The sequence below is a fragment of the Parambassis ranga genome, chromosome 9 (genome assembly GCF_900634625.1).
Source record: "Parambassis ranga chromosome 9, fParRan2.1, whole genome shotgun sequence".
Lineage (NCBI taxonomy): Eukaryota > Metazoa > Chordata > Actinopteri > Ambassidae > Parambassis > Parambassis ranga.
In genome coordinates, this window is record NC_041030.1 from 18606104 (window position 1) to 18631791 (window position 25688).

General features: G+C 43.6%; 1 protein-coding gene across 2 annotated transcripts in view; it reads left to right on the top strand.

The window, feature by feature from the left end:
- The window catches only part of kremen1 (kringle containing transmembrane protein 1), a 52125-nt gene that overhangs the window by 23002 nt on the left and 3435 nt on the right, over window positions 1-25688 (top strand). Inside the window, exons 3-8 of one of the 2 annotated variants that reach the window (XM_028415163.1) lie at window positions 4619-4710; window positions 17490-17614; window positions 19209-19365; window positions 20083-20415; window positions 24448-24687; window positions 25258-25342. In XM_028415163.1, coding sequence (XP_028270964.1) covers window positions 4619-4710; window positions 17490-17614; window positions 19209-19365; window positions 20083-20415; window positions 24448-24687; window positions 25258-25342 — 1032 coding nt within the window. The remainder of the gene's footprint in view (window positions 1-4618; window positions 4711-17489; window positions 17615-19208; window positions 19366-20082; window positions 20416-24447; window positions 24688-25257; window positions 25343-25688) is intronic. The other variant, XM_028415164.1, reaches the window with a different exon arrangement.

The following is a 25688-nucleotide window of genomic DNA, read 5'->3' on the forward strand; positions in this document are numbered from 1 at the left end:
ACTAATCACCAGCATGGTTGAATCCAGCATTAATTTCACATCATGAAGTCGAGGTGAATAATCTTCTTCTTAGGCCGGTATTGAGCTTGGGTGTGGCTTTGCAATCATTCTGCACTTTTACACTTAAACAATACCATTTTTTTCAGTCCTTAAGTACTTGTTTGACCTTTTTTTGAAGGCTTCATCACACTCATAAGGGGAACATCCCACAAATCGAAGGCCTGATTTATAATTCATTTATTGGTCCTTGCAGTCTCCTCTCCCCCTCCCCAAAATGCATTAGTATGAGTGTGTGAAGTGCATGATGGTTCAGTGGGTGGTTCAATAGCTTTGCCAGCCATTTGATGGCTATTTATATGCAGGTGTGTGTGTGTGTATTGTAGAATTTATGAGTGTTCACTATGGAGTCTAATGCTTTCCCCTTACATAGATGAGATAATGGAAATGCCAGCGTGAATAGTGTTCCCCAAGTTGATTGTAATTGAATCTCCATGATTTCAGGTGCAAGTCTGAGGTCAGGGAAACTGCTGTCCACTGCTTATATGACTATATTATGATCCCAGCGTGCTGCTTTGTTAAATTAAAGAGGTTAATAGAAATGTCCCATAAGAAGATGTGCTGCAAGGCAGAAATTGCATCACTTATGTCGAGACGTTTGTCCGCAAAGACGATTAGGGACAAGTTTTCCAGCTCGGTTTGCTTAAAGTTTGGTTTTGTGACATCTCTGAGGTTTCTGCTTCCATCAAATGAGAATACCTTGACTTGTTTCTGTTTAGATTGCTTATGATAAATGCAACAGAACTGGAGTTTCATCCATAAATCACACGAGTCACACAGGTTTATGTTATGACATGTTACATGACTCAGAAAGCTATGTTACCCATGACACTCTGGCACTTTCGAACAAAATAAGGCACCTAAATGAGTTTAAAACATAAACATAAAGAGAATTCAAGTATAATTTAGCCATCTACATTTATATTTTTTCAGCAGCAGTGTGGTGTTCCATTGGATCCATTGGAGTCATGATGCTATAATAAATGGACATAGAAAACCTCATAGGGTCAATTAAGGGGCAGTTCCTGTAAACACTGGTGTCAACTTGTATCTGGCACAAGGTCAGGCAGTGGGTAAAAGGCTTAATAACAGTTTTTATTGGGTCTGCTTCAAAGAAGAAACAGTTAAAAGAGGTATGTGGAGCGCCCAACATGATGCAGACCGAATAAAAGAGTTCAGATGTATTCAGAAAATTTGAAAAAAGACGAGAAATGTCAACAAACCTGGTGGCATATTTACCAGCAACACACAACGCAAGCATATCACAACCTCATATTTAGCACAAGTAGACAAGTAGTGACAGAGCAACAACAGACAGTAGACTATACATATCAGCCCACAGCCGACAAGCACTCGTCTTCAATGCATGCATTCATGCAGCGCAGCAGCAGGCAGCAGTTTGCATGCTAAATCATCCAAGTCAATTAAAGAGTCTTCTCCCAGGCAGTAAATTGCCAGACTCTGATCTGCTGTTGACCTCAAATCCCGCTCCAGACAAGCCTCTCACCACCACTTCGCAATCAGCATTTTTCCTTCAACATGAGGAAAGTTAAGCTTCTCATCTTTTTTACACGTCTAACTGAACAAAAGTTTTAAATCACACTAAAAGTTCATCTTGAGAAAAAGCCTATTGCATGTTATTCCCAGAATCTGCACACATAGTTTGATGTAAACGATTTTATTTTAGACTTTTATGTGTATAGTCTCACCGTGCCAGCCACAGTAAAGGCGATCATAAATTTTCTGATTAACGTAAAGGAAACCTTTGGAGCAGCAGCCAGCTATGAACAGCTGTTTTTCTCTCAGTGTTCAGATGTTAGCCACTCTTGCCTCCAAATGCAGGTCTGCATGTTTGCCTGTGAGGCAAAAACTCGATGTGGCTGTAATTGGCTCTGCACCGAAGTGTGTGGCTCACTCCAGCAAAAATGAGTCAATCAGTGTAATTGTGCCAATTAAGTGTCCAAACATCTTCTGTGATCTACCTCTGGGTATGGGAGTGTTTCAACAAGCTCAACTCCTTAGAGCCAAGCGGGCCTTCGCTGACGCATATGGAAGTGAATGCAACCCCCACCACCACCCCCACCACCACCACCCCAAACACTATTAAACACACTCATACACACCAGCAGAGACTTTTATCTCCACAAGGACCAAAGTCTTTCTCTGTGCTGGCGGGTTTAAACGAAAGGATTTCCATCTATCGAGGTGTGCTTTTATCGGCGCTGTGGCACCTCTGCTAATCTGTCTGCTTTCCACCTCCTGTTCGACCCTCCCTCCCCTCACGCACACTCTGGCACCTCGGGGCAGGTTTGATTATGTTTCTCTGTCATGTGGGCTTGCCTGTTCACTTTAGCCCTGTGGATGATGTTCCCATGCTTCTGCTAAAAGGGTGTGTGTGTGCAGGTACGTGTGTGTGTGTGTGTGTGTGAGAGAGAAGGATCAAATTTGGGAGGAAGCTCAGAGAGGAGGAGCACACACACCACATCAATTACTGATCAAAGATGATGCTGGGTCAGACAGGGGATGGGTGGCCAGCTGAGGATGTTTTTTTGAGCTAATGGTTTAATTTATGTCTGCCCCCTTAGGGCGTGATTAAGACACTGCAGTAAATTACATAAGTGGCCATAGTATCTTCTGTGGGTTCTTGGGAGTCTTATTTCAAATAGAGCTATTATGTGTTGACGGGCATGAAAAGGAGAAGAGGAGAGAGAACTAGAGAAAGGCCATGTGAGCCTGTGTTTTGATGGTTGAGCCCAGTTTTTGCTTTTTTTCAGGCATTTCAGCGGCAGCCTCGGGCTAAACAAACAGGTGTCTGCCTCCAATCTGGGTGGAGCGACAAACAGATCTGGGTTCATGATACGGTGTCCAAACTTACTGGAAAACAAGGCTGGTTTCCTGTGAACATGGGAAAATCTCAGGTTGAGAGTTGTTTTGACCGAAGTAACTAAATGAGAGTTTTCCTCACAGATTCGCCGACAGGCTGAGAAAAGAAAAGGGGAAAAAAATGAGCAGTCGGTTGTTCACTAAATTTTTGCTTTGAGTCGCTTAAACGTCAGTTCAATCCCCCAGATACAGTCTTTGCAGCAACATCTTTGTCAATACCTCATTCTGAGTGTGAAAAGAGAGGAGGAAACTCGGGATAGTGTTTTTGATAGGAGAAGAAAAGAAATGGAAACGCCCTTCACAACTTTGCAGACAAAAGGCGAAACAGGATAGTGCAGCGCTGCAGGGCTTTTTCAAGATGCTACAATGAGGTGTGTCAAAAGAGAAGAGAAAGGGTTTCTGGCAATTACAGTCAGGGCAAAAAAAAAAGTTGAGTTTTTACAGTTCACAGTGAAGCTGAAGCAGCACCAACGTGAGCTTCCTCTGCACATAAGGTGCTTTGATTTCATTTGTCAGGAGTTTAGAAGTTGCCATAAGGCTCGTGATTTACTACGTTGGGATATGATCACCCTGCAGATATAGAGCCTGCACAAAGCATTTGGGTATTTCAGTCTTCAATCCTCATCGCCTTTGTAAGTGAAACTGAAAAGGAAAAGCACTGAGGGGCCTGTCAGCTTTATTATGATGGGTTAAAGGTGCCTTGATGAGGTTCAAAAGAGACTGCGGCCCTCAGACAAAAGCTTGGCCCCTTTTTCAGGTCTGTGTCTAGACCAGAACAAAGAACCTTTTCCCTCCACCGACCTCCAATCGGACCAATTGGTCTGGCTCTTGACTGACATGCATGGTCGAGAAAAGGCTAAACCCAACAAGCACCATAGGGTGCTGCTGGGGATGATTGACACGGCAGAGATGATCTCCGTCTGAAAGCATTCAGCTCTCTGCGCAGGAAGTTCTCAGTTGATATCCCGTCTTCTTGTTATGTTTTTGCCCTGATATCCCTGCTATCATCTCTTCCTTCCCTCATCACCTTTTTTTCTTTTTAACCTTCATCACCTCAACAAAAAAAAAATGAAAACACAGTTGCATGCATCAACACATTACATGTCCGTCCACACTTGATGTCTTCATTACCTTTTGGTGATCAAGAAAAAGCACAGTGACACAATCCGACGTGCAGCTGAATGAAGTCAGTTTTATTGTGATGTATACAACCAGGAGACTCCTGCACCAACAAACAGAGATTATAATCCTACACAAAGATTTATTTTTTAGCAAGTCACAGGTATTTTCCCCCTTTAGAGCCTCTCTGTTACACTCTGAGATGAAGAAATTGGTGTGATGTCTCATATATCATGGTTATTTTTCTGCCCAGCTGGTCAGCTACCGGCCAATGGTGACCATCAGTCAATCTGTGGCGGTAATTTTGGGGTGTGTGTCCCACATTGTTGGCACAAAAACCCTTCTCAGAACCTGTTTGCAAGCAAGTGCTGCCTTGTGCACAGTTTATATTGCTTATCTTGCACAGCAGCCAGCCTCCAGTCTATGTGCTTGCACCTTATCCACGGAAGGTTTCAACGTTTTTGAAAGGACATTTGGTCCATCTCGCTGTTAGCCCTTCTGTGTGTGTCCAAGTCTTAACACTGGACAACCAAATAATGTCTTCCTTCTTCACCTGCAGGAATCCCGATGGGGACGTTCAGCCATGGTGCTACATCGCCGATCATGAGGACGGGATCTACTGGAAATACTGCGACATCCCTACATGCCAGAGTAAGACAATGCCACTCCTTCATCTCTGTCTGTCTCTGCTCTTAACCTTCCATGCCCTCCGGGCCATATCATGGGCATTTTTCATTGCTATGCTCTTCTCCTCGCCTGCTATGAATACGTTTTGATAGACTGTGTGACTTGTACACAGCCATTATCATCTAAAAAATGTCTCTAATTGCCTCCCATCACCACTCCTCCTGCCATGCCCCGACCTGCCCTTACTTTAATGCAAGCTGTCAATCACTGTCCCTGTGCGTGTGTGTGTGTGTGTGTGCTGTATGTGTGTTCATTTGTTTCCCCTTTGGCTTTGCAGCTTGTTTTAACACGTTTTTTTGATGCATGTGATTATGTGCATTTACCAGTTTGTTGATGTATTTGCATGTTTTGTTCACATTCGGCTGTGAGAGTTTCCACGTCCAGAAATTCCAGGATGAATATTCATGATGGACTATTTACACTGGGAGATTGTGTGTGTGTGTGTGTGTGTGTGTGTTTGTCTTCTCAACCAGTTTGGCAACACTTTCAAAGAACTGCTTGTCTTTAATCCCATTACACTCATTCCCTCCACCTTTATAATCACCTCTGTTGAAAAGAGACTCTAGTGGATCAGCCTTACACTCAGAGATCAAAATTCCTGCAAGTGTGTAACCATCATGCATGCTGATTTCACTTTTCCCTACTCTTTGAAAGATAAACAACAGAACTAAAATAAACAAAAATAACATTCCATTTTCTTATGCAACTTTTGCAACTTACACATTCTTATCTATCTTCTATTTTCTTTTCCTTCTGTTATCACAGCCCCTGACCACGGCATTCTTTCCTAGTATTTTTGTGCATATGGACTTTGTTGCTGCAGCAGTGGACTGTTGTACTGTTGCCTCACAGCAGAAGAAGCTTCTGGTCTCCTGCCAGAGTTGAAAACATGCATGTTAGGTTGACTGGCGACTCTAAATTGCATGTAATTGGGAGTGTGAGTCTGGATGTGACAGGCAGGTGATTGACCCAGGAGGATCGCCTCCAGCCTTTCCACCTCCCTCCAGATAGATGAGGGGTGGCTATAACACTTGAAACTGCATCAAATAACAGAGTGAGCCTTAAATGTGTTTTAAACTGGTGGACTAGTGTAATCAGACAGTGGAGGAGCAAAGCTGCAGCGTTTTATTGCAATAGGTACGACAAGGCCTCAAGAACCTCCCAGCCCCTCTGGCCATATCACCATTATGCTGTCTGAGGAGCATGCTTAAAAAAAGCCTGCTGTTTGAATAGCTCAGGAGCCATTAACCCATCTAATAATGCCTGCATGGCCTGTGTGTGTGTATCTATGTATTTATCTATGGTTATTTCTGCTTGCATTGGAGCTTGTGTGTGTATCCCATTAGACTTTTGACTGACCTATTTCAGACAACCGCCCATTTTACCTCCATGTGTCGATATCCTAAACCTTTTGTGGTTTTTTGGAGAAAAAGAGGAGCGCAGCCCACATCACCACTCTCTGCAGAGCTGGGCTTGTCTCTTATCTTTGGCGAAATTAGGCCAGCTTTTGTTCCAGATGGGTTAGCCATGTGCTGGTTCAGCCTTGTTTTTGTCAAGGATCCAGTACCAGTGCAGCGTTGTTGTAACCCATCCTTGCGACATGTGGCCCATTTCTAGTGGCCTAGAGAGCTCTGCCCATATCAAATGCTGTCTTACATGATCGTTGCCCTTTCTATTTGGGTCTTAAACGTTAAATAGAGCTCCGTAACCTAAGAAAACGAGATGAGCTTTGCTGTGAGCCAGGCATCCCGTGTCATCAAAACATGCTTGTTCAGTGGAGACGGTTTCTCCCTGCAGGGGTAGCAGGGAGCTTTCAGACATGAATGCTCAGTCTCATCTATTGTGAAACCACAATCGCCACGTGGTGCCTCACCTTCTGGCGCTGCCTGTTCTCAATCTGCTGTGTTTGAAAGCTTCAGCTGCCAAGTGAGAGAATGCTGATGCTCTCTCTCGGTGTCAGTGTTCTCAGTCTGAGGCTGGCAACAATAGCCTGAAAAACACTGTGCTGTGCCAGAGAACGGGCAACACTGGTCTTTGTTTTCATTTTGTCTGGCTTTTGTTTTGTCTGCGCCTTCATTTGGGCTGCTTTTTTGCTTACATTTGATGTCGCGTGGTGGGTATAGTTGGTCGCCACTCAGAAGACACCTGCCGCAGCCTGCCAACCACTCATCTGTTATCCAGCTGGGCTCCCTGTCATCTAGGGTCATGCCACCCTGTTGAGAGTGACACACCCTGTTGGAGCACACACTGCCAGACAGGTCACATGAGGCCAGGAACACAAACATAACAGTGTGGATTACAGCGTAGGTCACTACATTTGTTGATCCTAGTAATCCCTCATGGCAGCAGTTATTACATGGTGGAATTGTCAAAACATTTTTAAAAAGGCGTGCTGTCAGTTCTCATCGTCTACTGTACAAATTGACATTTCCATGGTGGAAGGATGTCCTGCGGGTTGAAGGCCCTTCTCACTCCCAGACCACTAAATCCTTCACACATGCATCATTATTTATTGAAGTCCAGTGCTTGCACAGCTGACCTGCCTCATTCTGCTGGAAACATCTCATCTTCAATCTCAATCTTTTGAAATGTGCTGAATGCCATACTTGAGAAGCTGCACTTTGAGGGTGGATGTTCGTGACTTGTGTTGAGTAGGATAGCTTAAGTGTTGCCTGATGTAGCAACGAAGCAATGAAGTGTTTTTCTAATTAGGTGTGAGGAACTACTGCCCAAAACCACGAGGTTAACCAAATTACAAACTAGAGCTGACAGTTCAGTCCATTCCTGGAAGGCCATAAAAGAGACTTTGATCCATTTTTATCACAGATTATTTCTGTATGAAAAAATCCACAACTCACATATTAAATCATCAGTTCACAGTATTCGTATTAGTCATGCATAATCGAAACTTAAACCACAGAGTCAATCCAACACCACCTGCAGTTAGTGAATAGCATTTAAAGCCATTTAATGTTGAGTTAGGAATCAAACTGATGTCTGACGCTCAAAATACACACTACATGGTCCAGTGTAGTCCACATTAGCCCCCCTTGGCTGCTCTTCTTGCCCTTCTTGCTTTGCTTTCTTGTTCTAGCACACAGCATAATAGTGTCCTCCTGGCCACTGGCATCAGGCAACACTGAGGCCAAGCCAAGATAATAAAACCCTGTCCAGGTCAGAATGCTCAGAACCCTGCCTGAGCAGCACTCCTTCTTCCTCTTATGCCCGGGTTACACTGTGCGATTTTGGGCTGTGGCAGACGAAAGATGAGCATTGTAGGAGAATCGTGGAGATATCTTTGGTCATGGCTCTAAATCGGTGGTTTTACATTGCACTGTGAGGCAGGTTCCATGACGGCCGTTGTCAGCGTCTAGCGGTGTCAGAAATTTAGGATGACTGACTCACAGTGTGACAGCTGCTACGACCTGTCACTCCACATTCACGTCTTTCTCCTCCTTGCATGTTGACGTGCGATTCAGTAAATGGTCATCGTACAATGTGAATGCATCAAACTTGGCAATCGTACCAAAGTTTATTAGATTCACGTCATGCAATGGTCTTATAAGATCGCTAAAAATCGCAGTGTAGAAAGGCCATTAGACTGAGAAATAGCTGGTGCATTGACCCACTAGTCATTTCTTTTTAAGTCATTTTAATTGTCGCAAAAAAACAGAAACCTAAACTCTACTCCAGATTGTTGGGATGTTCTAAAATACTTGTTGTTGACAGCATGATGGTTCCTTCCCCCGGAGCGTTCCACACTGGAACGTCGTTTTGTTTTGGCATGGCTCCTTTAAGCTGACATGCGTCGAGGATATATGCCCTGACTGAGTTTGACTGACACAGACTGAAACTGTCAGGGTGAAGTCCTCAAGCGTTTGCCAAGACAAAGTTGCTTTGATCTGCACATTGGAAGCTCATCTCTCAACAGCATGTAACCAAGAAAAACTTGTTATGCCGCTGCGCTTTAATGCAGCACAGCGACACGCAGCAGCCGGGTGTTTTTACTCTGTTTCGGTGCTTTGTAGGACACTTGTTTTGATAGTAACAGTATTAACAGTATTCTATTTCAAGTAAAAACAGGGTTGCTAAATAGTGGGCAATGTGATCCCACATTTTATAGTGCAACAATTAGGTATATTCATACTTTGAATTATCCATTTTTATGACTTTTATTGTGTGTATATTATGTATGGTTTTGGTCTGACAATACATCTCATTGTCTGTGCACCACAGCTTCCATAATCTTTGTTACCGAGCTGTCAACAGCCTCCTCGGTGTATGAGTACTTCCTTTACTTACAGTACTTTCATCTGTGTGGAGAACAATGATTGAGAATGCCTGATTAACCCAGTCTGTCATCACTGAACAATAGTTTCAATACCAGCGACACCACATCCATCTGGCAGCCTCCCAGCCACACCTTGAAGACATTAAAACAAAGTGTGTTTGGTCGAGGTTTTATTGCTGAGCGCTGAGGAAAAATATGCTGTGATGAGATATTGCCTTCATTAAGACTGATTTATGGAGCTGCTAAATGGCTCTTTGAAGTTGTGGGACACCTGAGACAATCTCTGAACGAACGCAACCAGATACCAGTGTCCACGTTGGTCAGAGGTTTACAAGCTTTCCCACAAGTCCTTTTTTTTTTTTAACTTGTTGCTGTAAATGTCCATCGTCTCTGCTCAAACACAAGCTGTTAAGTTTTATAAAGTGCAAAAAACACAATGGCTTCTTTATGGTGTGGAGGGAGGATTTTTACTGGATACAATGATATTTCAGTTACTGATTTATTGATATGGCAGTGTCAGCTTGTAGTGTTAACTTTAATGACACCATGTGTCGTGAAATATGATGCATTCATGTTTGATGAAAGGATGAATTTTAATGACAGGATGCATCCTCAGCTCATATAAGGTGCTGATTGTTCAGCTTGTAAAATGGCAAAATACAGTGTAATAAAGCTGAGCACAAAAAAAAAACATTCAGAGCCGGTGGCATTTATGCCCAGCCTGGTTGTATTGTTTCTGCAGTAAGTCAAGGCTTTGTTAGCTGAGTCCGTGTTAGGGCGAGGCCTAGTTGGGTTTTAGAACTGATCAAATAAGGGCAGGCTTGCTCTAAATAACACACACACACGTGTCATTCTGCCAGTTATAGTATTGTGAAGTAAGTTGTGGGAAAAAAAGGTCAGAAAGGGTCAAATACATGGGATGAGACAAGAACAAGTGCAAATCAAAATAGGCAAGAGCTCAAGACAAGTTGGACATGTGGTTTGGAGGCGAAGTCCAGACCGAAGCACCACAGGCCGGCCTCAGTGTGGTGGCCTGAAACAGGGATGCTTCCAGGTTCTGTGAGTGCAGTCTTTATCTCTCTCTCTGTTTTCAGAGGCAGAATATTTCCCCTAGGTGGTCCTGTAGCAGCTTTCACCACAACCAAACCCTCCCACAACCAGCATGCATCAGGACTGAGGCAGGTTCAGGCATCACTGAGTGAAGGAGGGTGTGTGTTTGTTCCCATAATTTTGACAGATTTCTTTGACTTTTAGAAAGACATTTTTGTGAAGTGAGATAATTAATTTTTATTATTATTATTATTATTATTATTGCTTTGGTTGGAAAAAGAGTTGAAGTTGGGGAAACATCAGTCACTTTGTTGCTTGGTTTGTTTATTTTTTTCACACGTTAAAAATGTGAAATGGAAAAAGCAAAATGATGACTTGTTTAAACACAAAGAAAGATTTGTAACAGATGATCCAGGGAAAAAAAGCTGAGAGGCTTATCATGTGGCTCCCATTATAAGAGTTATATTCAGAAAGGGCTACTGGATGAAGCAAATGGAGGTGTGTGTGTGTGTGTGTGTGTGTGCGCGCGTCCCTGCGCCCACCACCCCTCATGCAGCCCGTCCTGGATTGAGTTTTTTTGGCTTCGCTGCCTTAGGCCTGCAGGCTAAATTAAAAGATATCCTGCCAAGAGGTTCGTCTGCCAACCAAACTAATTACTACATCTTCATACAAATATACAAAACTCCTTCTTTTTTAGTGCAGTTTTATGAATGGATGGCGACACCACAGATGCTGCAGAGGTCTTCATGTAAAAAACACACGAAACAGAACAACAGAAGAGACATTTCAACTCTTTCCGCGGCTTTAGGCTTGTCTTTACCTGGCGGAGTGGGTGGGGAAGCTTTGCGGGCACTCATTGTTATCTGACCTCTGACCTCTTCATAGCACCACCCACACCTGCCCTCAGGGGAAATACCTGCCTGTCGCGTTGTGAGGAAACTCTTTTAAACAGAAACTAGAGGGTAGAGACTCTCACAAAAACAAGGTGGAGTTCGTCTTCTTATTCTCTCTCTCTTTCTCTCTCGACATAGCTGGGGTTAAATCAGGCATGGCCATTAGGGAATTAAAGGTATTGATTACGAGGCAAGCTGGTTGTGTAGAATGTTTGCTAATGAGAACAAGTAGATGGCCATTGTTTAGTGGTTGTCGTGAGCAGAGGGAGGAGATTAATAGCAGGTCAACCACTTTATGGCTCAGGAATGAGGGCTCTGAGCCAAATGTAGATCGGAGTTGCTCTGCGCAGGTACAATAAATGTATTCTTTCATTGGCTTCAGTACAATAAGTGTTGATCGATCTCCCAGTGTGCACTTTTGTGTGTGTTTGTGTGTCTGTTTTCAGCTAAATTAGATGAAAATGCAAGAGCTAAAATGATTGTGGAAGGTAATATGGTGAATCGTCTGTGAGCTGCATGCTGCAGAAAGTATGCTAAAAGACTAACAATTACGCTTTCAGGCTGGTGTTGAGTTCAACTTCTTAGTGTTTAAAACATTACCACATGTAATAGACTAGAATAGATTTGGGTGACCAACCACCCACAATAGACTAAGTAGAAGTTAATGAGCAGTTCTTGCAGCTGGTTGATGGCTCGTCACTGACCTGGCAGGGCTTGACTCCGCCCATTTCTAGGTAATCTAAAAATAAAGCTGTGTGTATGAATAGAGCTGATTTAGATATGAGTTGCTCAGGCTGATGTTCGCAAACAGCCACCCAATCGAAACCAACATGAACATGTCAAAAGTTGCACTACCCCAAATGGCCACTTGAGGGTGTGATTCCCTCCCCACAGACTATATACCCAATAGAGATACTTATGCTCCAGTTCTTTGCCAATATTTGGATTAACCTGGGATTAGTATGCATAGAACACAGCAAACTCCCTACACCACCATAAAGTGGGTTGAACTGTGACACTTTTTTCTTATATTTGAGCCGTCCGGTTTGCAGGAATTGCAAATATTTTCTCAATTTTCATGTATACTTGTCATCCTGGACAACCTGCCTTGTAGACAAATGACAAAGTCGATCTCTTTGAAAGTGAATGATGATAAATGGCACCTGAGGTGGCCACAAAGTGTCAGCTCAAAGCTCATCCTTTCATCTCCCAGTCCACCCGGTATCAAGTCTCCGGGGACTCCTGAGGAAAGAGTCTGTGTGGTTTGTCTTGGGGGGGGGCAGCAGTGCAGCACGGTGGTAATTTTTCATGTCTTCCCTGCATTGTTCGGCGTGGACTCAGAGAAGGCACTAATTATTCATTTAAAGCTCCAGCTCTTTCCTCTTCCCTCTAATTAGATGGTTAGTCACTATCCCAGGGCCCCAGGCTGGGCCATTGATCTTCTCTATCTCAATCTTGTCGTATAACACACACACACAGAAATAAGGAGGACATAAACATGTACAATGTACAGTGGAAGCTCTCTGGCTGCATCTTTCCTTGCTCAGAAATGTCCTTTGAACATCCAACCAGTGAAGTCAGTGTGTTAGATACAAACACTTCTCTCATTCTGCCCAATAATAAGCCCCTTTATTGCCTAACTGTAACCCGTCCTCATTTACGGGCTGGAGAATTTATGATCTCTATAGAAAAACAAAGCATAAACCCAGCAGAAACACATAACAGCAGCCCCCTCCACCTCACAAACAATACATGAGTTTCCAGAAATGATTGTCTTGGGGGACTTTGTGGCATATTTTTTTCTGTTTCTTGTAGGCTGTGGCACCGCCGACACGACTAATCACAGGCTTGATGAAATGCAGCAGCTGTATTTGTTTATGTATTGAATATACTGTACTACAAAAGGGGCAATAAATGGGGGCAGAGACACAATGAAAGGGAGACAGAGGGAGGAATAAAGGCAGAGAGACAGAACGGGATGGAACGAGGGGGGGGGCACATAAACACCAACTGTGATAAGTGTTGTTTCCCTGCTTTGTTGCACTTGTGTTGCACAGTGTGTTGTTTCCAGTGGTGTGTGTGTGTGTGTGTGTGTGTGTGTGTGTGAGTTGAACTTGCTGGAGATGGATTAATGGGCTGGTGGTGGGAGAGTTTCCAAAGCGTCAACATACCTGTGTTTTAAATTACTCACACTGAGCCTTTTAGCACTTGAGGAATGCGCCTTTGAACTCCTCCTTCCAGCCTTCGCTTCTCTAATGTGAAAAGCATTGATGACTTATAGTGTAACTGGATGTTAATGATCATTTTAGATTTTTCCCTTTTTCTTCCTGTGTTTGCCTAATAAATACCTTTTCCACGCTGAAACCGAAGATCGGTATCAGACACTTTGTTTTGTCTGGAAGCATTTAACTTTCTTTTTTCTTCTGAGTGATGTCAAACCTATATCTCTGAGCTGTCAAACCTAATCTGGGAGAATAATAAATAAATAACCATGAAAAAAAAAATCAAAGGTAATGATTCATAAAAAGAGAAAACAGTTTATAAAACTGTTAGAGAAAAATGTAAACATCATTCAGTTCATCTGAAGTCCTGTCCTATTCTTGACAATGTGAATAGATACCTCCTTATTATGCATTACAGGAACCCACACGCAGCGAAGCCACGGGCCGATATCATTTATGATCTGTGTGGGCGCTCGGTCAGCCCCCCTTAAACTGACCTTTTTATATTCCCACGTACAGGATTCTTTAGGCTGTGACTCACAGGCCGTTCAGTGTTTCCTCAGTGAGGCAAGAAAACATCACCTGACAGAAGCTTTTTCAGCGGCCCACGTAATAAATGTAAAATCCATTTACAAGGAAGAAGAGATGACTGTGCTGACACCCTCCTCGCCCTCAACGCAGCAACACACACAGCTCTAAACAGTGTTTCTGATGTTTAGTCGATCATTTGCTAAGGATGTTTATTAAAGATTATCTTGGATTACCTTATCAAGTATTAGTCCCACTTAGTCAAAACAAAAAAGGCATCCATTAAAAATGATTGAACAGCTTTTATTTTGGTGAATAAATGACCTCTGTTGATGTTCCCTGAGGGATAAAACAAGCCTGATTTATCTACATTTTATTCCTTATTTTCTGCAGTTCCCTCATAGATCATGGCTGACTGAGAATATCTTTTTTTTTTTTCCTCATACTTTAATAATCCCATAAGGGAAATTGCTTAAAGCACACACCAGTGAGTGCACCTCGCCTTGCCCAAGGACACACAACAATGACTAGGGAGGAGTTGGGATTGAACCACCAACCTTCTGGGTATAACGTGTTAGTTGGGCGCATGTGAGCAAATCTGTTGTGAAAACGGAGACAACCTGAGTCCCAGTAAGAATAAAAAGCGCTTTCTTCTTCTCTCCTCCTGCTCTTCGCCCTCCACATGTCATAGAAATTTATAACTGTAATTAGAATTTCTTAATAACATGTTTGTCCCGTCAGCTCATCAACCTGCCTACATGCACTTTCTGCCAACTGCACTTGCCGCAGCCTGCTGCACATGTTTGATGTTGTTTGTTATACTCCGTGTTGTTAGTCTCTCTCTGTCTTCAGTGTGTGTTTTGGGTGGGCGCTGTTGTTGTGTCTGCTGCGCCGGCAGAGGTGTCTCCTCTTCTCTTGCCAGACAAGACACCCGTGAACTTTTGTTGTTTTTCCTCCTGCCTGCATTGCATTGTGGGAAGGCTAACAGCTAACTGCTCTTGCAGCAGGCTGCAGTCGTCAGCCTTGTTTAGCTCCCTTTCCCCTGTGTGTATGTTTTTGTTTTGTTTTTTTTTCTTTGTGGGAGTTGCCCCTCCTGCTGTGATCTCCTAAGGTTTGCAGAGGTCTGGTCTGGGCCTATACTGGAGCGTTTATCCACCTTGTGTTTCCTCCATTTCTCCCCCATGGCTCATTAAAGTCTAAATTCCACCACCAGCTTTGAAGTGCGTTGAATGCGAGTTCTTTTATTGTACGTGCAGTCATTTGCACTTGTTGCGCCTGCAAAGCAGATGTTTTTTAAAAAGATCCTGCTTTGCTCAGGAGTTTTCATACAGAATGAATCTACATGTTTTTTTTTTTTTGAGGATGCAATGCAAAGCCAACCATCTTCAGTGATACGATCCCTCCACCTGCTGCTCGTCAGCCTCTGGGACGAGGAAGAGGACAAAGAAGGATAAATTGACTGTAGTCTGCAATCTTCCTGTCAAAGCAGAGTGAAAAAGAGCATTGCTGCCTTTAATCTGGCTGCTGAGCCCTGCAGTAGCATTTTTTCCTTCTGCTCTTCTAAAGATCCATTGAAGTGGTGCCTGCCTGCCTTGCTCGGAGGGAGGTTGCTGGTTCCCTACCAGGTGTTTATCTGCCTTGTGCACTTCACCTAGGTTAATCCAGTGCAAGCAAAAAAAAGAAACTGCTTTCACAGCACTGTCCTCTCTCACCGTGGAAGCACCGAGGGCGCTCAGGCATTCATTACTGTCATGCGTGCCTTAAACCTGTCATATAATCCAGTCTATAACTCTGCAATCCACCAAATAGAATTGCCCAAGATTAAGGTCACTGATGTGAGTGAAGCGCAGGTAGCGGCCGTCTCCGTGTTTCATGTCATTTCTCTCTCCTCCCTGATTCACTTTCCCGAGTCTGCGGTGAAAATTCTTGTGGAGAAAAATTTGTATGGAATCTCAAACATGTCACACTTTTTCCCCTCACTGCCTTTGTGCCTCATTCTCACATAAACAGAAAGAATCTGTTGTGCGTGTCGGCCGGGGCCACAATGGCAACAACTCTCATCCCGCAGACAATGCACATGTGTGGTCTTCATTAAAGGTCGCTTGAGTTCATGAAGGCAATTTGAGTAATGCTCATTTCATACTCTGATTTCTTTGTTTGCAAAATACCAACTTATTCTGACAGGTTTGTGAAAAATGATGTTTTTCTGTGCCAGCCGCTGGGTGCCAGTTATCCTCCGGTGGAATTTTTTTGCTGTCATCAGACAGAGCTCTGCCCGCTCAAATGACGACAAATGAAGCTCGAGAGATTCTCAGTTCTAGGACAGAGTCTCTGTGCAGCATCGAGGGACAAAACCAGCTCCACTGTCTCTCAGCTTGTTGTCAAAGTTTGTTGTGTGCACAAAGCAAGACACTGTTGCACAAATAGACAGGACACACTCTTGTGTAATGTTTAACTTATGATCAAACAAGTGTCTTGTTCTATTTTACCCATACGTGGAAACACTGTATCTGAGGTTTAAATTTGGATTTTTGCATGCATGGAAGCAGTGTCGACGACTAGTTTGTCCTTTGCTCTCGTCTTTTCGTTTACAAATGAGCTCCTTTGTAGCCTGCAGCCAGATGACACCGCTTCCAATTACTATAAAGAGTTTTTTTAGGGGGTGGGATTACTCCTGCAGCATGCATTTTTATCTGTTTGTCAAATTTGTTTCACCTCAGAAAGTTAAAATGAAACAGGAGCAGGCCCATTTAAATCACAATTAACGGAAAACAAATTGCAAATGAGATTCTGCTGGAGGCTCTTATGTGATGCTTCCTGAGCGATTACGCTTAATTTAAAGGTTTTGGACTGTTTAATGACTGTGCTAGATTTTGTAAGATTGCATAGTATGTGATGAATACACAGTGGATTAAGGTAGGCAGACTAATTCATCTGCTCGAATGTGAACTGGAAAGGTGTCAGGATCTATCTTCTAGCTGTCTGTCAGGTCAGCGATCGCAACAAAACAACACAAATTCTGACCGATAATCAGTATTTATGGATGCAACGATGAGAGCTATAAAGATGCAAAATACAGTGATGAGCGATGCTGTCGTGTTACTTTTGTGCTCTTGTTAATTAAAATAAAGCATCAAGGTTTATTGCAGGTCTAAGGTGTTGGACTCGGCCTCCTGCCACTCCTTGCCCTGCCTCTCTTACCACGTGGGAAAGGCACATTATAGCCCTGTTTTCCTTTTCTTGGCACATCAGGCTCCGAAAATGTGATCTCTCCAAACACACACACACACAGTCACACGTCTACAAGATTTTCTATCCCTGATCTGATGCAGCTTGTTCTCACATCTGACAGAGAACATTTTCTAGATTCCAGTTCCCTGTCGTTATGACTCAAGCATCCCTGTCCCCTTCACCCTGCCCCCCCCCCTCCCCTCTCACTGCTTCGTCTCCTCCTTTTTTTTTTTTTTTTTTCAAATAGTTGGCTTCCCTTCTGGCAATTCACACCAAAGCTTTCAAACCGAGGCCTGAATACTTGTTCTGTGTGTCATCATAGATTGTTCCTCTGGGTGTGTCTGTGAGGTGAAGTGTTAATGATGAACAACTTAAACGAGCCAGTAAAATAAAATCCAATTGTTTCATCGTCTGGCTTGTTGATTGTTGAGAATGTACACTACACTACATGGTACAGATTACTGCTGAACTGTTTGGTGTGACTGATCTCCCTCTCTTCTCTTCTCTTCTCTTCTCTTCTCACTGCAGTGCCTGGAAACCTGGGCTGCTTCAGAGACAGTGGTGACCCGCCGACACTGTCCGGCAGTAGCCAGACCTCCAACAAGCTCACCATCCAGAACTGCATCAGTTTCTGTAGGAAGCAGAGATACAAGGTGAGTCAATTGTGTCAGATCGATCATGTTCCTCCTCCATGTCTTCTCCTGGAGAAGTATTCTGCTCTAATGTTAATTGAGTAGCAGGTTTCAGCACGAGTTTTGGCAATTTAGGTCCAGAATGTAAAATAAAATGGGAAATTAAATGAAATTCTGTTTTGCTGTCGGCCCAGATTGCTTTAAGTTTCCTTATGTTTTGGCTGAAAAACATTTTGCATAAACTTTGCAGAAATTTGTGCATAAACCTGCAAGTAATGTTTCATCTTTTTAGGCCATACATAGCCTACAGCAGCCACCACAGCAGTATAATCATCAGTAGTCTGGGAAGCTCTGCACAGAATTTTATTTTAGTTCGAATTAACGATCAATATAAAAAAAAAATACAATGAGAAAAATCTCAGATGTTGGTGGTTTAGATGTTTGATAAGCTGTGTCCAAAATGGACACTGGCTGTCTCCTGCGATGCTCAGACTATTATGTAAATCGTCTTCATTTATGGGCCGTTTCCTGACAGCTGTCTCCATGATGCCCTCTTTATTCAGCCATCAAACTTCCTGTTTGAAACCAGATGACAAATCATGGCAGAAATCAAGGCTGACAGCTGGAAATGAATGGTTATTAGCCCAGTGGGCACCTCCTCTTCTATGCCTTCTCTCCTCTCTGTGGCTGGCTTTGCCGTTGTCGCTGCTACAAACGGTGCCAGGTGTTCATTTTCTGTCTCGGCAGATCCGCCTCAGCTCTGTCCGCGGTGACAGATTCTGACAGGTCCCCCTCCTCTCTCGGTTCGGCAGATGCTACAGGAAATGGCGACAGATTGGCATCGACTGCCTTACCCTTCGACTGTCACTGTCCTCAGTGCATGCCAGTGTTCGGAAGTGCGAATCCCACGTGGGTTTTTGACAAAGAGCATGCCTGATGAGCGAGACAGCGATCCGTCGCTTGTTTGCCAGAAAGTATTTGTGTTCTCAGATGTTGCTGCATCAGATAGAATAATGCAACAAGGATGTAGCTTGATGGTGAGAGCTCCATGAATTCCTCTTCCATGAGAAGATATGCAGAGTGGGAAGTGATGCAGTACCTTCATTTAGAGCTTGAAAATGGAACAATGGTGTCCCTTTGAATGAAGGACAATAGTTCTTTTGAGAAGAAGCGGCCAGCGGTGACGAGGTCAAGATGTATGAAGGTTTTTTGACGTTTCACATTCCTGCCCCGACGCTTTCAGGAGGAAGAGTTAACTAACAGTTTGGATTTGAAGGATAGGTGTTATTTCTGTAGGGTTTATTCTCTACGCCCTGTGTGCAGCTGTGTGTTTGAAAGGAGCCTTTTAATCAGCTGAGAGGTTGTGGTTATACACACTCAGATTACAGCATCTTGTAATCATGGGAGAAAGAACAGCGAGGGCACTTTAAAGAGAAGGAGTCACACTGAGTGAACTGTTACTCCATCATGTATAAAATCTTTCACAGTGAACATCTCTCAGTGTTTCCCTCAGTGGAACCCGTGTCAAATGGATTTACACTGAATAGCATCACGCCCAGAGTTTGTTTTGAATTACTGATGCAATGATTTGTACAACTCCTTTCTTGTTTTGCAGCTCGCCGGTATGGAGTCAGGCTATGCCTGTTTCTGTGGCAACGAAGTGGACCTGCGTGACCACGGCGAGTCGCCCCCAGGCATGGAGTGTAACCACGTGTGCTTCGGCGACCACACGCAGCCCTGCGGCGGAGACGGCTGGGTCATCATCTTTGACAGTGAGCACTGACTGGTGTCATTCAGGGTCTGATTATTTGGTTAGAAGTTGTTGTGAAACACCAAATCTGACGTGATACTGAGTACTGTACAACCGGAACAGTAAAAATCTGTGTGTTCCATAATTTAAGAGGAAATCGGCCATTAATGTGCGGCTAAAAACTGAACCACTGTCCCCCTGTGACAGAAGGAATGCATCTGAAACACTTCATTTAAAAGACAAAGCCATTTTTTGTTTGTGGATCAGTCAGTGTTTGGGACAAGAGGCCACTGGACCACGACCACCCTCTATCCTGGGCCCTGGGGAGATTCTCGGTTGAAATGCTACCTGCCTGATATGCAAAGAAAAAGTTGCCAGTCTAAATGACAGAAGCAGCATCACTTCATCCAAACATGGACAACAGCTGTCAGGATATTAAAATATATTAACTCTGTATAGTGAGATTGTGTCTTGTTGTTGACAAGCCTGTGTAGTTTTGTACAATGCCTATAAAGAGAGGGAGAGACAGCTGTGCACATTATGTAACAGTGATAACTTCATTGATTATCCCCCGTATACACACAGGATCAGTCAGAATCTGATTGCAAATGACACATCAGACAGATCAGCTGTCACACATGCATGTCTATTTGTAACCAAATACTTGTATTGCCTAAAGAAAAAGGTGTGGTAGGTGATTTTGGCAGCTTCTAACATCTTCTCTTCTCTTGTTTTTCAGCCCGGGTGGGGGCCTGCGGTGGAAACTACACCTCTCCATCAGGTGTGATCTACTCTCCTGACTTCCCTGACAAATATGGGGCTGGCCGCGTTTGCTACTGGACCATCCAGGTCCCGGGATCCTCCTCCATCCTCTTCAACTTCACCTTCTTTGACATCTCCGACCAGACAGACATGGTGGAGCTTCTGGACGGCTACACCAACCAAGTGATCGCCCGCTTCGACTGGCGCAGCCCGCCGCGGGAGCTGGTGAACGTCACGGGCGACTTTGTCATTCTGTACTTCTTCTCCGACCGCACCAACCAGGCTCAGGGATTCGCTCTGCTTTACCAGGGTAAGACGCCACAGCTAGCTCTAGCTGCAGTACCTGCCAAACCCACAGAGAGCCTCGTTTGCATGATCAGGTGTGCGCCGGCTCCATGATGGAGTTTTGCATAGCAGCCCTAGTTAAGTAGACCATCGTCTGTGTGGTGAGGCAGTTGTCACGCCACTGGCAGGCCCTTTCTCTTTTCATTTGCTAGTCAATGTCTCACAGCCGCAGGTGATGCTGCATATTTAAATAATGTTTTGTTTTTCTAGAAACTCTCTTATCAAGCTGCGGCAGGCTGCTCGCCTCTCCAGAGTGCAGTCTTTGGTGAATAGCACAGCGACTTTTTATGCCAGCGACATACAAATCACTGTCATACTATGCATCCGGCTTTCTTAAATTCTGATGTCGGCTTGGATCCGATGTAAATGATTTTATCTCCTTTTTTAAAAAAAAGTTTTCATATCATGCTCTCGGTGAATAGACGAGCAACTGCAGCAGAGATGATTTAACAGATTAATTTCTGCAGGAATGAGCGAAACACACCCTGATATAATTCAGTGTAGGTGACATTCAAAAAGCAATCTGTCCCCGCTCCTCCCTCTCTCCCTCCATTTGTAATCCTGCGTCATGTTTCTCTGCCTACAGTAAAAAAAAAACACAATATCAGAAGGTCAAAATCCTCTGACCCTTAAACAGGCATGATCCTTTCTCCTGACATCTCATGTGTTTTTTGTGCAGGAGGCATTGTGTAGCCCTGAAATGGAATCTGAGACATGATTTCAGAAAAGGTCACCAGAAAATACAAAAGCTGCAGAGAGGAGTAATAGAAAAAGAAAGAGAAAGACAACAGCATCAAAACTAAATCCATCTAATATCTTCAGGGTGGCAGGCGGAGCGGTAATTTCAGGATAAACGCTCTCAGATGCCATCGGGCAGAGCACTTCAGCTGTGACTGGGTTTGAAGCTTGGTATTTTGTTTGGAAATGGGGAACATGTGGGAAGTTCTGGGAAGATCACGGTCAGGTTGAGCGATTATGTGAAAAAGGGAAGAAAAAAAAAATATCCCACGCTGCTTTAACATCAGACCACCATTCATGGAAGAGTGGAACGGGAAGAGAATTTCACCAAGGAAATAAAATCTCACCTCGTACACAGAGAGAAAAGGTTAGAAAGTGTAGATACAGGGCAGCTGACAATACAAACACGATAGTGGTAATTCTTCTGTAAGTGCAGAGGTAGCAGTCTGAGGGGACAAATTAGGGGACAGTCAGACCCTTAGCTGTTTCGGAGATCAGCATAGTCTGCCCCTGTAGCCTGTGACCCTTTTCCAGGAGCAGTCCAAAAACAGAGGCCACCACCTCAGGTGGTGCAGGCCTCACTGATTTGAGAGACTCTTGCTGTTTTACACTCTTTGGATAGTTCTTTGGTCTCTGGTTAAGTCATGGATCCAGGTCTCATCCATGGTTACAGAAATCCCCCAGTTCCCAGGAGCCGCATCAGAAATGTCCCTCTTCAGGCGTATAGGACACGTTCCTGATGGGACCGTGCTGTAAGACCAGGTCTCACTCAGAGCTGATCTGCACATGTTCATAAGCACAGGGCTGCATAAACCAGTAACAGGCTTCTGATGGTTTTTGTTGTGTCCTTTAACTCGGACACATAGGCGCTGCGTTTAGCCTCAGGATGTCTTGTGAATGGGAAGCACAGAATTTAAATTTCACTGGGGATCTCAGATAATTTATGCTTCTTACCCACAGGGTGAACGTCTCTGTCATCTGTGAGATGTGTTTGAGGCAAATCAGTAAATCACAGTGTCTTGATTTGCAGATGATTTGCAGTCACAGCTCAGTGATTGATTTCTGAGATGATGCTCTTCCTCCAAATTAAGAAAAATAATGAGAGAGCCCAGTGATAAAATAAATATCAGCGTGAGACATTCTGCTCTTGGTTTCGTAGAGGAAGCACAAAAAAAATCTTAAAGTAACAGAGAGGTTTTAAATAAATCACATCTATGTTTAGGAGAGGTAAATGAAAAGCAGAGATCTTATTTAGAATATTGCTTTCCACTGGGAACACATAAATGATTCGAAATGGTCCGTGCACCTCGGTGCTGTTGTTTTATGAAGCAAACTCTGCCCATCTGGTGCTGCAAGCAGGTGAAAGCAAACTGAATTTATTGCAAACACTTTTTGATTCGTGTCTGGAGCGGAGAGGGAGGGGGCGGGCAGAATCTCTCAGCACCACATGTTTACAGCACGCTCGAGTGTTTCTGCAAAGTCAATCTGTTTCTTAAAAATGCAGTTAGGATTTAGTCGTGCCTCTGCAGCGTACACTTTCAACGACACGGTGTATTCTCTCACTGCGTGCTCGCTGTTCACCAGTGGTGGAATGTAACTAAGTATTTGTACTTCGTTACTGTACTTAAGGAAATTTGTATGTATTTATACTTATAATAGTGCATACTTTATATTTTTACTCCATTACATTTTGCAGCTGTTATCTGAACTTTCTACTCCACTACATATTTCTACAATGTCTGTAGTTACAAGTACATTTATGAATACAGTTGTGTTCATACAGCTGTGCTGGACTGATGTGAGGTCAGACTCTGCATGGAGGCGGTGTCACGCTGCCAGCTGTGTTTCTATAATGAGCCTCAGTCATGATGCCGGTGCTCTGGCTCAGTTAGCTAACTAGTTAGCTACTGTCTGCTAACACAGGTCCATCCATTAATGTCTGATTAACATGAATCATAACATGAATCTACAGCAGGAACACTGACACAGTAAACATGCTGAATGCCTGTTTTTTTATTAGAAGCCTCTCTGTTCACTTGATGCCCACAGCCTGCCTCATGACACACAGACCTGTCCATAGCTGCTTCTGGACTGAACATGTACATTAACTACACATGGTCCATTTTAATTTTAAGATGCTTTTTTTTGATTATTTTAACCTGTTCAGATATCTTTTCCAATGGAAATCAATAATATTCTGTGCATGAGTACTTTTACTTCTAATACTTTAAGTGCATTTAAAAGTACTTAAGACTTTTACTTAAGTAGGATTGTTGATGTAGCACTTCTACTTTTACTTAAGTATATATTTTGCTGGGTATTTGTACTTTTACTTAAGTACCAAGCTTCAGTACTTTCTCCACCACTGCTGTTCACACACAGGGATAATTTAATAGGTGCTAAGTGATGTATGTATATGAGGACGCAGACGCTTCCATACAGAGGAGCTGCCACGTCACACTGCATTCTGGTTTAGCAATTACAGCCGGGTAATATAGCTCAAAGCTACTAATATGACCGAGAAGACTGAGAAATGATTTATGCATTGCAGAACGGACAAAATGAATAATATATTTGTTTGAATTATGGAAACTTGGCCTTCCTTATCTTCTCTAAACCTATTTCCAACCTTTTTCCAATTGTTGCTGAAGCGTGGATTATTCATGGATAATGAAATGCAAATGATGCAGACCCACATAAAGACGCCCTGATGCAGGCAACAGTGTTGTTTGTTTTGGTTATTACAGGCAAATTAAATATTTCATGTCATTTCTAAGTTGCATCAGAAATAAGGCTTCACGCTGTGAGTGAATGTTTTCTTTCTCAGGATGGAAGTCGCCGTACATCAGACTACACCCTGACCTAAAAATGTGTCATGGTGGCTCTAAATCCTCCATCACTATCATCCTCTGGGGATCATCAATGTTTCATAGCCATCCATCCATTATGGTTGAGGCATTTTCAGACTTTTTATTTCTGGGCTTTTCTGAACTACAAGCAGTTTTTGAACTTTTTTTTTTTTAACTCCTTTTAATAACTGTGGGCTCATTTATCACCACAGCATAAAGTGCAGCACCTCTGTGGAAACAGCAGAAGAGAGCAAAAAACAAGCAAAAGGATGCATTTATTAGAGTATTGATTGTTCAAACATTGAAAAAAACCTTCTGATCATCATTATCTGCTACTGAAAAGCCATCTTTTAATGACATGTACTGTCTGTGTACTCCTCTAAAATCGTGTCTTTTTCTTGCTTCCTCAGCACTCAGAGGCCAAGACAAGAGAATAACTGTCAGCGAAGGAGATGACGAGGACGAAAGAGAAGACGCCTCCAGCACGGCGGGCCCCCAGCTGGCTGCTGGCGTCACCCAGAGGTCCAACAGCACGTCTAACGGACGCTCCTCCCAGATCCTCTATGTGATCACGTCCAGCCCCGGTAAACCGGAGCACAACATGCCAGGTCAGTGGGCTGGACGCAGCGAGACCACCGGCCACAATGCTAGTATGTTAACACCCATGATGCACCACTGCACCTCTCTCTCTCTCTCTCTGCTGTGGCCGGTTTCTGAGCTTCGGCTCCCATTCAGTCTGACCTGCTTTCTCTTATATAGTATTAGAATCATCAGTGTGTGTTGAGATGCTTCTTGAAGCTCTGGCCCTGAGTGACTCCCTGTGATCATACATGGAAGTAATGCTGCACGATGCTTGTTTTTTCCTGTCAGTGACTCAGAAGTGAAGTCGCTTTGCTTCCCCCTGCTGATCACAATCAGCTGTCTTGTACGCTCAGGGTGGACTGACATATTCTCTACTTTTCTACTTCCCTTAAATATTATTCTCTCCAAACCCCACGTGCTTTGTCTCGGGGAGCTATCAGATGTATTTCTCAACCAGGAGAGAGCAGATGTGCACTGATAATGTATCACCATATTCTTGACAATTTGCTGGCTGAACGCTGCTAACAGGTGTGCCAGCAGTGCTCGAATAGTTCTTTGCTTGCTAATCAGTTCAGTCTGCTTCAGTTTGTTTTCATTACCGCAGTATGATATCTGATGTCTTCTTATCCCTGCTGCAGTGTGGACCATCTACGCCCTGGCTGCTCTCCTCATACTGACCGTCGTCGCCATGGTGGCGAAGCTGCTGCTGCACGTCACAGTCAAGTAAGCGCAGAGGACGTTGGAAGTGTGTGTGTGTGTGTGTGTGTGTGTGATCAGCCAAGCATCAAATTTCAAAGCTTTCACCTGCAGTCTCATGCTGCATTCATGTCATACGGGTCACAGATGACGGAACACGGTGACATTCAACCGTTTAAAGTCACAATGTGAAGTAGAGCATAATTCAAATTGAAGCCACAAACACAAGGATGCACCTGATGTTAGTGATTTCATACACGACTCTAATACAGTGCAGCCTGGCAAAGTTTGTAGGGTTAGGCGATAAAAATAATACTTTAAACTTTTAAATTCATATTTTGTAGCTGCACCTGTAACTCACTTTATGATATTT